The 12,542-nt window shown below is 44.3% G+C and overlaps 1 protein-coding gene across 1 annotated transcript in view; it reads right to left on the reverse strand.

Moving 5' to 3' along the window:
- Positions 1-1,896: 1,896 nt before the first annotated feature.
- zanl (zonadhesin, like) overlaps positions 1,897-12,542 on the reverse strand; it is a gene marked incomplete at both ends in the record, with an annotated part of 26,799 nt that continues 16,153 nt past the window's right edge. The window contains 15 exons of the mRNA XM_080839796.1: positions 1,897-1,973; positions 4,030-4,173; positions 5,013-5,148; positions 5,635-5,837; positions 6,127-6,257; positions 6,494-6,655; positions 6,888-7,089; positions 7,631-7,760; positions 8,226-8,473; positions 8,675-8,819; positions 9,254-9,459; positions 9,878-10,149; positions 11,338-11,465; positions 11,709-11,873; positions 12,281-12,522. Coding sequence (XP_080695922.1) covers positions 1,897-1,973; positions 4,030-4,173; positions 5,013-5,148; positions 5,635-5,837; positions 6,127-6,257; positions 6,494-6,655; positions 6,888-7,089; positions 7,631-7,760; positions 8,226-8,473; positions 8,675-8,819; positions 9,254-9,459; positions 9,878-10,149; positions 11,338-11,465; positions 11,709-11,873; positions 12,281-12,522 — 2,591 coding nt within the window. The remainder of the gene's footprint in view (positions 1,974-4,029; positions 4,174-5,012; positions 5,149-5,634; positions 5,838-6,126; positions 6,258-6,493; positions 6,656-6,887; positions 7,090-7,630; positions 7,761-8,225; positions 8,474-8,674; positions 8,820-9,253; positions 9,460-9,877; positions 10,150-11,337; positions 11,466-11,708; positions 11,874-12,280; positions 12,523-12,542) is intronic.

The raw sequence follows: 12,542 nt of genomic DNA on the forward strand, positions 1-12,542 counted from the left end.
GTAGCCTCGAAACGAGTGGCTGAAGTTCAAATCCTCTTTATTTATTCAACTAGGTGTTGTTATTGTGTGCCTGCGATAACTGCACTCTTCTCCAAGCATTTGCACTCCGTTAACAAAAGAAGACATTTCTCCCATCATTCCTGCTCTTTTGTTTTTTTTGGTGTTCTTATTCTAATGTTGGACTTACTTCCTGTTTTTGATTCCATGCTGTTTTCTGTGTGTTTGCCCGTGTCACTTTATTTGCTTCTTTTAATAAGCTCCCACCACACACTGCCTATTGTTCTTGTATGTATCTGTAGTGTGCCAACTGCATGCTTGTTACTTACCCTCCCATGACCAAAATGACTGCATTTCCTCCCTCCCCTACATCACGTCCTCTGGGCCCGTATGCCCCTATGCAGGGGCGGTGATTCATGCAGTCTTCCTCCCAGCTTTACCTTATTGTCAGACACCATTTTGATTTATTCTGTCCCCACATTCCTCTTCGCCCTCCCTCTTTCCTGTTGTCACATTGTTGTTGCACCCCCACTCGCCGAATGCCCCACCATGATGCATTCATCATCAGTGAACTGTGACAGGAGACCCCCCCCCCCCTCCCCCCGACATGAAGAGCTGAACATGAATGTGGTACCCAATGCCTGGCGGCTTTATTGACGATCAGCCGGTTGTCACTAGGGCCAGAGTGAGTGCATGTAGGCAAGTTTATTGATTTTACAGCACCATGTAAATGTTTACAGCTGTGTCTGAATCATGAAGCTGCTGAATGAACCTCAAGACTGAGTAATTCATTTGAGGATGGGAGGCTTACCATAGAATGTTCTTATTTAGTGAAGCATTGCATCTCCTCTACAGTAGACTATAGATTTCACTTAGACTGTAGTGCACTTTTGAGAGAGTCTGCAGACAATCCAATGCAACGCTGTGGCAGGCGTGAGCAATAGCATTCCTGTGCTGTCTTGGACTGTGGAGTAGTTCTGCTTGGATGTTTTCAGTTCTGTTTTATTTTTTTACATAATAGCTTTATTGGAGTATCATTTCCCTCTTTGTTGCAGTTCAGCACTCTGCTTGGCCGTTTGAATTTCTGAGCGAGCAAGCGTAGGGATGTTTTGTTTTAAGGTTGAAATGAGCAGCTACTTGAGAGAGATCCAATCCTCTGTTTTTCATTAGTCCTTTCATTTCATTCTTCGGCAACTCACGAGGAGTCACACATCGGACAGGGTTTCTGTGTTTATCATTTCCAAGGGGATTTCTTTTTTATTTCAAGCACTTTATTTTTACAGATTTAAGTTATTACACTCAAGAAAACAGACGTTTGGTCAGTGATGTCAATATATTGCCTCCCTCCATTGTCTTACTTTTGAATTTATTTTAAAGATGGTTTTGGTTACATGTCTTTAACCAAAGGAACCAAGTGTTGACTATGTGAAAAATGTGATCTACTGGTCTTTGTTCTTGAATAAATATATTCAGGGGCAAATGTCTTTGTCTTTCCATCTTTGGGATACATTCCTACATGAGGGCGTTTAGAGGTTTTGTCTTTTCATCTTTGAGATACATTCCTACATGATAGTGTTCAGATGTTTTGTTATGAAAGACAGCTGTAAAAGGTTTTGCTGAAAAATATAATTTATTAGGCATTATATCCAGCTGCAATGGAATTGTGCATTCCCATTTCCCCTTTAAACCACAATGCATTTCTGACAAATATTACACAAGGCTGAAATAAGTTAATGAATGCCAAAGCCATAAAAATCACTATATTCACACATGAAACATAACAGGACTGAATTGATAGCCTTTTGGCTTGGTGATCACTAGTACGGTAATTTCTTTTGCAAATAAATACGAAACTTCATCATGACTCAGAACTCTTTTCTTCTTTCTTCAAGGCTATCCTCACATCTGTGATGTCTTCTCCACTACGTTCTCTTGCTTTTGCTTGTCAATGTCATCCAGCTTTTTAAACGCCACACCTAGTTAGAAAACGGCATTCCTTAATAAATACTGTCATTTACTGTATTTGCACAGATTAAGAGCAAAATCTGATATTGAGAGTATTTGTTACCTGTTGAGGATAACGACACACTACTGGAGTCATAGCTTCCTTTTCTTTTACTGTGTGGAAAAGTGCAGACAATATGCATTAAATATGGTCATTCTCTCCAGGGCATGTTTGGACAGACAGGAATGCCACCAGACGCATACAGTGGGGTTAGAGAGCAATGCAGTGCAACCCCTTTGACAGAAAACAGCATTCAGTGAGATACTTGACAATACTGGAGCCAACTAGAACATCTGCTCTTAGTGTAAGAGGTTAACGAGAGAGCAGACCCAGGTTAGAATTCAAACAGGCAAATTTGCTGCCAAAACGTTTTAATTATATGGCAGCAAAATTGTCTGATTAATTTCTGATCTTTGATACCACATCTACTTCATAGTGAGACAGATATCAGATCTAGAAATTACGTCAGAAGATGTCAGAAGTCATTTTACCCATTACAGAGTCACAGTAGTTGGATGAATGCATAAACCATATACCATATACCTATAAAAGTCCGCATAATGTCTGGGGTCATAACTCTTTGTCCTGTGAAGGTGCAAGAAAAAATGAAGATAAAATGATCCATTCTGGTTTTTTTGTGTGTTTTTTATACAAAAATATGTTTTCAGTCATGTTTGCGCAGAGACGTTTTTTTGCACAGGCCTCTGCTCTCCCTACACCCTCTGAGCACTTGTGTTGCCATTGTGTGAACCAGAAATACACACAGTTATTGACTTTACATCACACTGAGTGTGAACCAGAAATACATACAGTTATTGCGTTTACATCACACTGAGTGTGAACCAGAAATACATACAGTTATTGAGTTTACATCACAACGTTAGTGCTGCTACTGATAAACCTGAAGTGATTTGTTTTGTGGTCTTACCGTAATTTTCTGCAGCAACAGCAACCAATAATCAAGGCTATTATTAAAACGCCCACCGGCACAAGGACTGCAATCAGTATGATTGTCGTTGTATCTGTAAAATATACAAAAAAGACACATTAGCAAAGTGCCTTTACCCAAACTCAAACACCAACATCACTACAGTGACGCATTCACAGAGCTATACATTTAGCTGTGCTCCTAAAATAGCATAATTACCTCAAGTTAAAAACGGCTCATCAGTAGAGACTTCATTTATTAGCACACGTTTCTCAACAGTAACAGGTTAGCCATTAGCAGAGTATCACTTGAAAGAGCTGAGTATCTATAGTGCTATACTCTATCATTGTAGTGTAGGTAAGAAGGTTCTGCTGGGACCTATAGTTATATATTGTATCATTGTACTGTAGGTAAGACGGTTCTGCTGGGACCTATAGTTATATACTGTATCATTGTAGTGTAGGTAAGAAGGTTCTGCTGGGACCTATAGTTATATACTGTATCATTGTTGTGTAGGTAAGAAGGTGTGTAGGTTTTATAGGTATATGGTATATGGTATATGGTATATGGTATATGGTTTATGCATTCATCCAACTACTGTGACTCTGTAATGGGTAAAATGACTTCTGACATCTTCTGACGTAATTTCTAGATCTGATATCTGTCTCACTATGAAGTAGATGTGGTATCAAAGATCAGAAATTAATCAGACAATTTTGCTGCCATATAATTAAAACGTTTTGGCAGCAAATTTAGGTAAGAAGGTTCTGCTGGGACCTATAGTTATATACTGTATCATTGTACTGTAGGTAAGAAGGTTCTGCTGGGACCTATAGTTATATACTGTATCATTGTTGTGTAGGTAAGATGGTTCTGCTGTGACGTATAGTTCTATACTCTATCATTGTTGTGTAGGTAAGATGGTTCTGCTGTGACGTATAGTTCTATACTCTATCATTGTTGTGTAGGTAAGATGGTTCTGCTGTGACGTATAGTTCTATACTCTAACATTGTTGTGTAGGTAAGATGGTTCTGCTGTGACGTATAGGTCTATACTCTATCATTGTTGTGTAGGTAAGATGGTTCTGCTGTGACGTACCCAGTCCTCCACTGGTGGCCTCCTTCTCTATCTCACAGATGGCCCCCTGGAAGCCCTCGGCGCATAAGCAGGTGTACCCATCCCCCCCAGTGCTGTCCTGGCATGTGCCTCCGTTCAGGCAGGGGTATAAAAGGCATGGGCTCTCTGAGGGAGGGAGAGAAAGAGAGGGAGAGAGAGGGAGAGAGAGAGAGAGAGAGAGAGAGAGAGAGGGGATGTCACTCCACATTCTTCTCTTTGGGATTTTCTCCCGCTAATACGTGATCAGTTTGTACCATTGAATTATGTTTTAGGGTTATACCCACAGCCACACACACAAAACCACACATCAGGTTACAGGATTATACCCACAGCCACACACACAAAACCACACATCAGGTTACAGGATTATACCCACAGCCACACACACAAAACCACACATCAGGTTACAGGATTATACCCACTGCCACACACACAAAACCACACATCAGGTTACAGGATTATACCCACAGCCACACACACAAAACCACACATCAGGTTACAGGATTATACACACAGCCACACACACAAAACCACACATCAGGTTACAGGATTATACCCACAGCCACACACACAAAACCACACATCAGGTTACAGGATTATACCCACTGCCACACACACAAAACCACACATCAGGTTACAGGATTATACCCACAGCCACACACACAAAACCACACATCAGGTTACAGGATTATACCCACAGCCACACACACAAAACCACACATCAGGTTACAGGATTATACCCACTGCCACACACACAAAACCACACATCAGGTTACAGGATTATACCCACAGCCACACACACAAAACCACACATCAGGTTACAGGATTATACCCACAGCCACACACACAAAACCACACATCAGGTTACAGGATTATACCCACTGCCACACACACAAAACCACACATCAGGTTACAGGATTATACCCACTGCCACACAAACAAAACCACACATCGAGTTGGTTCACCTTTGTAGCAGCCGCGGGTGAGGTTGTATATGGTGCAGACGTGGCCGGCGGGGCAGGCTTGGGGCGTGCACACAGCACCAGTGACGGTGCACTCACAGCTCTGGGCACAGTCCTCTGTGACGAAACGCTCTCCCAGCTGCAGGACAGGAAGAGGTGCAAACAAGGGGGGTTAACCTCTAAATGCCAGACACAACATTACTGCAGCACAATGACACTCCCCTCGGAGCGCTTGATGCTGAGCCACTGCTGATTACAAAAAAACAAACCCTGATATGTCAAATCCAGACATGCAAGGTTTTATATTTTCTATGGTTCTGGATATGGCTCCAGCAACAATGGTTCCTATTTCTTTGTATTAATTTCTCATATCCTGGAGGTGGAACACAATAGTCTGACCAAGCAATGAATGAAACTGGGTTTAGCTGCCCTGTGTTCAGGGTTTGTTCTTTCTAGGTCAGTGGGAGCTGGATCAGTATCTAGAGCAGCAGGAAATTTGGAATATTCTGATTTTTCCAAAGTCAAACAACCATAAATACAGACAGACCCCCCCACCCCCCCCCCCCCCCGCACACAAACACACACACACACACACACACACACACACACACACACACACACATACCGGGTAATAACGGCCCAGGAAGGAGCAGCCACATTCAGTGAAGGGCACACAGACGTCGCCACTCAGCACGAACCCATCACCACACTGGCAGCCCTCCACACACTGGGTCTGCTCACACTCCGAGGGGAACGCCATCTCAGCACAGGATGACGGGCATGAAGACATGCAGCTGGTGTAGTTACTGTTGGCTCCACAAGTCAGGTCTGTGGGAGACACACACACACACACACACACACACACACACGCATTCAGGTTAAGCAGCGGTGTCATCATTTCATACACACATTATATATTTCACATGTATGCTCATATTTTCTAGGTATGTGAATGTGTTTGTTTTTTCTAGTGGTGTTTGTGTGTGTGTGTGTGTTTGTATGTGTGTGTGTGTGTGTGTGTGTGTGTGTGTGTGTGTGTGTGTGTGTGTGTGTATGTGTATGTATGTGTGTGTGTGTGTGTGTGTGTGTGTGTGTGTGTGTGTGGGCGCGCACATACCACAGCCCAGCTGTTTTCTCCAGGGCCCTAGTTTAACTCCTAGCTCCTGACAGGCCTGGGCGTAAACGGCATAACTCTCACAGCGCAGAGTAGCATCTCCCTGCTCTGCACACAGGTCAAATATACAGTCCCTGCAACAGAGATAACACACAATAAATACTGGATCTCTCACCTTCTGTCTTGCCAAATTGTACACCAGATAAAAGGAATTCACATGCAGACACACACATCTGAAGTCTAAGGAAGTCTGCCAAACACACACACACACACACACACACACGCACACACACAGACACACAGATGAACACATATCTGCTCACACACATGTGTAAAACCCCCCATCCAGACATATGGAGTGTGTACTCACTCCTGGAAGGCTGTGGGTGAGATGGTGGCGTGGCAGGCGCTGAGGGGCCCCGTGGAGTCAGACAGGGCTCCACACTGCTTAGTACCGTTTAGCTGTGCCAGCTGGGCCTCACTGCAGCCTGTGGTCTCAAAGCCAGTATCAGGATCCTCCTCCACGGCACGCCTGAGAGATAGGGAGAGAGAGAGAGAGAGAGAGAGAGAGACGCATTGTGAGAAAACACATTGGCACGAATGGAGGCTTAAAGCAGGTTTTATGGCGTTGCAAGTAAGGACAAGGAAAAAAGAAATTGCAAGAGGGAGAGGTAAGGATGTGTAGTCAATTGATTTCTGAACCTAGAAGAAGTATACATAGTCTCCCTTTCCGTGACATTGAGGTTTCCATTTCAGTTCCTCACCTATGCAGGTGCACTCGTTCAGACAAGTCTGATGTGTGAAGCCTCTCGCCCGCCCTGTCTGTCACCCGCCAGCTGTCACCAAACGTGTTGATGTTGCGCGTCAGGCTGCCATCAGGCTTCATGTACTCATTATTGGTGCGTCCATCGTAATTGCCACAAAGGCCACGCACGTGTCCCTTGTACGTGCTTGGCAGGATCACCTCTGAGAGGGGAGAGAAGGTTTGTGTGTCGGTCAGTGGTCATGGAGGGAGGGCACAGCAGCAAACAGACACAGAAAACAAACTTTCACTACTGCAGTTTGCTCGTGCTGGCAGACACTGCTGTGGAGCAGCAAACTCACAGCTTGTTACAATATCAAACAAACAGCAACAACGTCTGGGATAGTGGCTAAGGGAAGATCCTGAGAGCAGTGGGTCTGGTCAGATTAGAGCTAGGCAGATTAGTGCCACTCCCTTTCCAGTGTGTACGGATGACTCCAGATCAGTGTCAGCGCTTTCTGGGCAGCTATCTGGGATTGAGCTGGATCTGAGCCAGCCGTCTAGGATACCAACAGCATTACTGCTGCTTTGTTGCTTCTAAAACCTGCTTTTCTACGTGAACTGGAAAAATAACAACCCAAAGGTATAGGTGTGTCAGGTTTTGGAAATTAATTTGTGTGTGTGTCTGCATAGGAGTGGATGTATGGGTTTTTGCATACTCATATTTCCATACTCTTTGTGTGTGTGCATATGTGTGTTCCTCACCTGCTTGGCTGTTGCCATCAAAGCGAACTGTGAGGCCAAAGTCAGTGGAGACCTGGAGGAATCGGGAGTTCATGGCGATGTTCAGGCCCTGTTTAGGCCTCAGAGGAGGAACCACTTTCTCTCCATTGACCTATTGACAGACAAAGCAAATGACGACATTGGAAAATGTATTTTTGATCTGTATTCATGACATTTCTAAAATATCCACTATGATGTCAATACTTCATTATTGTGTACATGTGTGGTGTGGATTGTTTTTCTTCTCAGAGCTGTTTCCTTCAGAGAGCTTGGAAAGGCTTTAGAGTATATTCATCTATTTACATTTTACATTGAGTACACAAAAACAACACATTTAAAAAAAGAAATCATCCTGTAAACAAAAGCCAAGGTTATAGTAGGTTCAAGGTTCAAGTAATTTTAAGCAGATAAAAATATTGACGCCTTTGAGTAATGAAACATGACCTTGGTGGGGCTTTGGATAGTGAGATCTCAGTTGTCATACATCAGCAGTGAGAGAAATGGTCCTCCTGACTATTAAAAAGATTTGTTGCTAGGCAAAGGCTAACTGTCCTGAATGTCCATAATGTTCTCTCACCAGGAGAATCTTTTTCTGCAGAAGACGGATATTGATGTCGTAAACGTCCACGTAGACCTCATGAAGGAAGGACACCCGTCGGTTGCCTCCGCGACGTGCATTCTTGCCACGCACTAATAAGGGCACCTGTGAGTTGGTCAGGTCGTGACCTTGAGTCAGGACGTAGGTGTATGGGCCCTGATAGTGGTGGTTGAGCTTGTCAAAGGTCCGGTAGTGTGGATCCCCAGAAATGGAGCACTTATCAAACCCTGGGGACGCGGGGAACACAGAAATAATCTTTCTTTAAACAGAACATAATGACTGCCAACACAGTCTTAGATTACACACAAACTCAAACACAGACCAGGACTGTAAACCCAAGAGAGGTGAGGAGTGTGAGTGTTATGTAATTACATTTGTATGAAAGTGTGTGTGTCTGAGTGAGTGTGTGTGTGTGTGTTCAGACTTACTCTCTGGCTTGCAGTATCTCTCGCCATCTTTATCCAGGGTGCAGATGGACTTGTCATTGCAGTTGAAATCCTGGCATTTCACAATCCCTCCCAAAGTACAGCTGCACTTCTGCTCACAGTAGTCTGTGACCCATGAGTCTCCCACCTGAGACCAAAGACTTCATCAGCACCAGCACCCTTGAAATAGCCACCACTTATCTCTCAAGGGCTGTGGCAGCAATCTGATTAAGCCAGGGTATTAATCTGGCCTCTTTTTATTGAGTTCATTTTTATTGTGTTTCATTGCATAACTCAAGAGCCAGAACACCAACAAGAAAGTCTGGTTTCTTCCTGTTGATTCAGTGTGGTGTTAAATGTGGAAATGTGTGGGCTTTTATGCTACATACCGCCTACACAGGTATACACAACCTCAGCAGAAACCCCAGCTTTTTTAACACAAACCTCAGCGAGTTGAGTGTTTGAGAGCTAGCAGATCTAAGTGTGTGAGTGCCCTGATGAATGCCAGGGGTGCTGAATGGGGATATAGTGCTGTGTGTGGGCATACTGGCAGAGCACTAAACACTTTGGGCATTCACTCACGTCATGATACTCTCCGGCGTCCAGGCAGCCACAGTTTGACAAAGACACACACTTTCCATCACTGAGGACGAAGCCAGCATCACACATGCAGCCCTCCACACACTGGGTGGACGGCTGCGGGCAGAAGATGGGGAAGAGGTCGGCACATGTGGGGGGGCAGGGGGGGGTGCAGTCGGAGTAGTAGCTGTTTGGAGGACATGGGAGAGCTGCGGCGACAAAGACACAGAGAGAGAGACGTTAGACGAAAGGGAGACTAAAGCCTTTAGACTAAAGACCAAACACTCCAAATGGGTCCCCATCTGTGTTTCTCAGTCCACTGTCCACTCATCTACTCATTATACCCCACATATATTGAAGCCTGCTGTGAGAGTTGGGTTTTCAGTATGTTTTCTGTAAAATACAGAATTTTAGATATGGACTATACTTTACTCAGACTGAGTAGCTGAACATGAAAGCACCATACAGGGCACACATTTAGGCAATCGCCTTGCAATTCAATGGTCCTCCAATTCCTTAACCTCCCCTCTGAACCTATTTTTGCCCTTGTTCCTCCTCTCCTTCTGCCCTTGTTCCTCCTCTCCTTCTGCCCTTGATCCTTTGTTGCCCGACTCCCCCCTGACTCACGGCAGAAGGTGTTGTTCCTCCAGCTGATGGTGACACCGGAGCTCTGGCAGGCCTGGGCGTAGGCCTCCACATTGTCACACAGAGTGGCCTGCATGCCGTCGTACTCGCACATGTCGTACAAGCAGTTGCCGATGAAAGGCTGGGGTGGTAATACGGAGTGGCAAGGCTTGAACTTGTCTGACATGATGATGCTGGAGCACTGTGCCTCAAAGCTGGCCTCCTCCGAGGAGGTGCAGTCTGGGTGCACATCAGGACGCAAGTCTGGCTGACATCTGAGGAGGAGGAGGAGGCAGAGAACACGTCAAGGACTACTGAAGGAATGTGTAAGAAATAGACGGAACTACAGAAACTGAGGCCTCATTTGTCCTTTGGTATTTACTTTGGTATCTATGAGGAGATGTGATAGGCATGACATTAATTAAGTGGAGAGTTTCCAAACGCCCAAACTCCTGTACAGCACAGCACAGCACATCAGGGATGTTTGGGGTTATTTTGCCCTAGTGTTCTGGGTTGTTATGACATCTTCTGTAAGATGAACTCCCTTATAGTAAACTTTATGAACTTTAGTCCAGATTAAATTGCTTTTATATATACATATCAGATTAAACATCTCTCTCTCTATATATATATAATGTGATTCTGCCTAATTCTGGTCTAGAGAACATTACGTTTCCTTCATATACTGTATATGAATGAATGAAAAAAAATGTGGAAGAGATGCGTATAAAAATGCATTCACACATGGCTTTCTCTGTATTTCATAGGAGTCATGTAGAGTGAATGTACTATGACATACATTAACTGGCATTATAGGGGGTGTTTAAATGTTTGGTCTCATTCAAAGTTATATTAAGCTGTTTGGATCAATCTGACATCAAACACAAAATGTTGCTAGAAAATGCAGACACAACAGGGGGATTAAGCCACACTCTCTGGACAGGTGTTGACAAACACTAATGTGCTAATGAGCCTAAAATGGCGGATATTAAAACGGTTTACGTAATACAGTTCCTTGTCTTTGTTTGCTACCCTGATTTTATTCCTAAACCAAACCTTTAAATATCTTTGTCACACACACAGAGACACAAACACATACAATCACGTCACGCAAAAAAAACACTCAAATCAACACACACATTCCAAAAAAGAACCATCTTGATTCATTCCGACAAAGGTCATCTGACTCATATATTTCCTAGATCAGGCAGTGATATTACTGATCCTGAAGGAACACAAAGGTTTCCCTGCACTTGCTAGTGAATGACACTCATTGTCCCTCGCACAGCAGGAGGTAACACAAGCCTCAAGGTAACTTTTCCCCCTTTGAAGTGCTGTCCCCTCTAGCCACAATGCTGCATTATTGCGAGTCCCTGACGCTTGTAACATGAGTGGTGCCCATTTTGCTGCCCAGTAGAGGCTGGCCAGTGTTATGTTCGGGGCAGGCTCAGAGCAGCGCTCACCCGGGATCACTGTCTCCCTCAGACTTCCAGCTATTGCCCAGCTCGATGACGTCTTTGGCTGGGCGGCCATCAGGCATCAGGTTATCATCCGATGGCTTGCCATTGTAGTTTCCACACATGCCACAAACCTAAAAGAGTAGGTACACAGTGCCCAGCACAAGACAATATTTACAATATTTACAATATTTGGGTCTGTACCTGGGAATTCTTTCAATTGAAATTCAATCCATGTTGTTCCATTTTAGTTTTCACACTTTGTAATCATATAAATAGTTTAATGTTGTGTTTTGTTGAGAAAGAAACACTTTCTTGGTTATCATGTATTTGGCTTTCCAGTAAGAAGGTGCAGAATTAGCGTGATCCTATCTTGCCTTATCAAAGTAGTCCCCTGGCACAGTGATCTCCAGGTGATGTACGCCATCAAACTTGACAATAAGGCCGAAGTCGGTGTCCAGCACTGTGTAGACACCGCTCGAGTACACACGAGCTTCTGCCCCAGTGATGGTCAGAGGGGTGCGCACCCGGCGCCCATTCAGCTGCAGAAGGAAGGAAGACAGGGTGACGCTCCAGAACCACTACTCCAACACACTGGGTATCATGTACTGTGGTGTAAAGTCTTGAGAATAGGTCATTCTGTGTCACCATATTGCAACATAAGTAACATTTTTTTATAAGACAGAGACTCCAAGTCCACATATTGTTATAGTTATCAGGCTTGAAGATTATTGGAATAACTATTGGAATAATTGATTAACCCTTTAAATAATGTTTTGTCTTAATATAAAATGAATGGTTGACACAATGCAGAATGTGTGTGGAATTCAGTTGCAAGATGTATGAGACTTTCAGATCAGTACTTTTATATGGGTTTGTTTCATTTTATAATTCTATGCTCCATGTATTGCATATTAAAAGGTATGGTCCATCAATCCACTTTTCTCACCAGCACTCGGCCGCTCTTGCTGAGGGTGACGTTGGCTCCGGGCAGGTAGATGGTGATGGAGCGCACGTACGACGCCTCGGGCTGGCCGCGCTCCTCGTTCTTGGCCACGATGGTGAAGGGCGTGACCTGGGTGCTGTTGCAGATGGACACCAGGGTGTAGGTGCAGGTGCCCATGTACGTGTGCATGATGCCATCAAAGGTGTAGTAGTGAGGGTCTCCAGCCACGTGGCACACCCCCACATCTGTGAATGTGGAAGGCAAA

This window comes from Sprattus sprattus, assembly GCF_963457725.1.
Source record: "Sprattus sprattus genome assembly, chromosome: 5".
In the NCBI taxonomy this organism is placed as follows: Eukaryota; Metazoa; Chordata; class Actinopteri; order Clupeiformes; family Clupeidae; genus Sprattus; species Sprattus sprattus.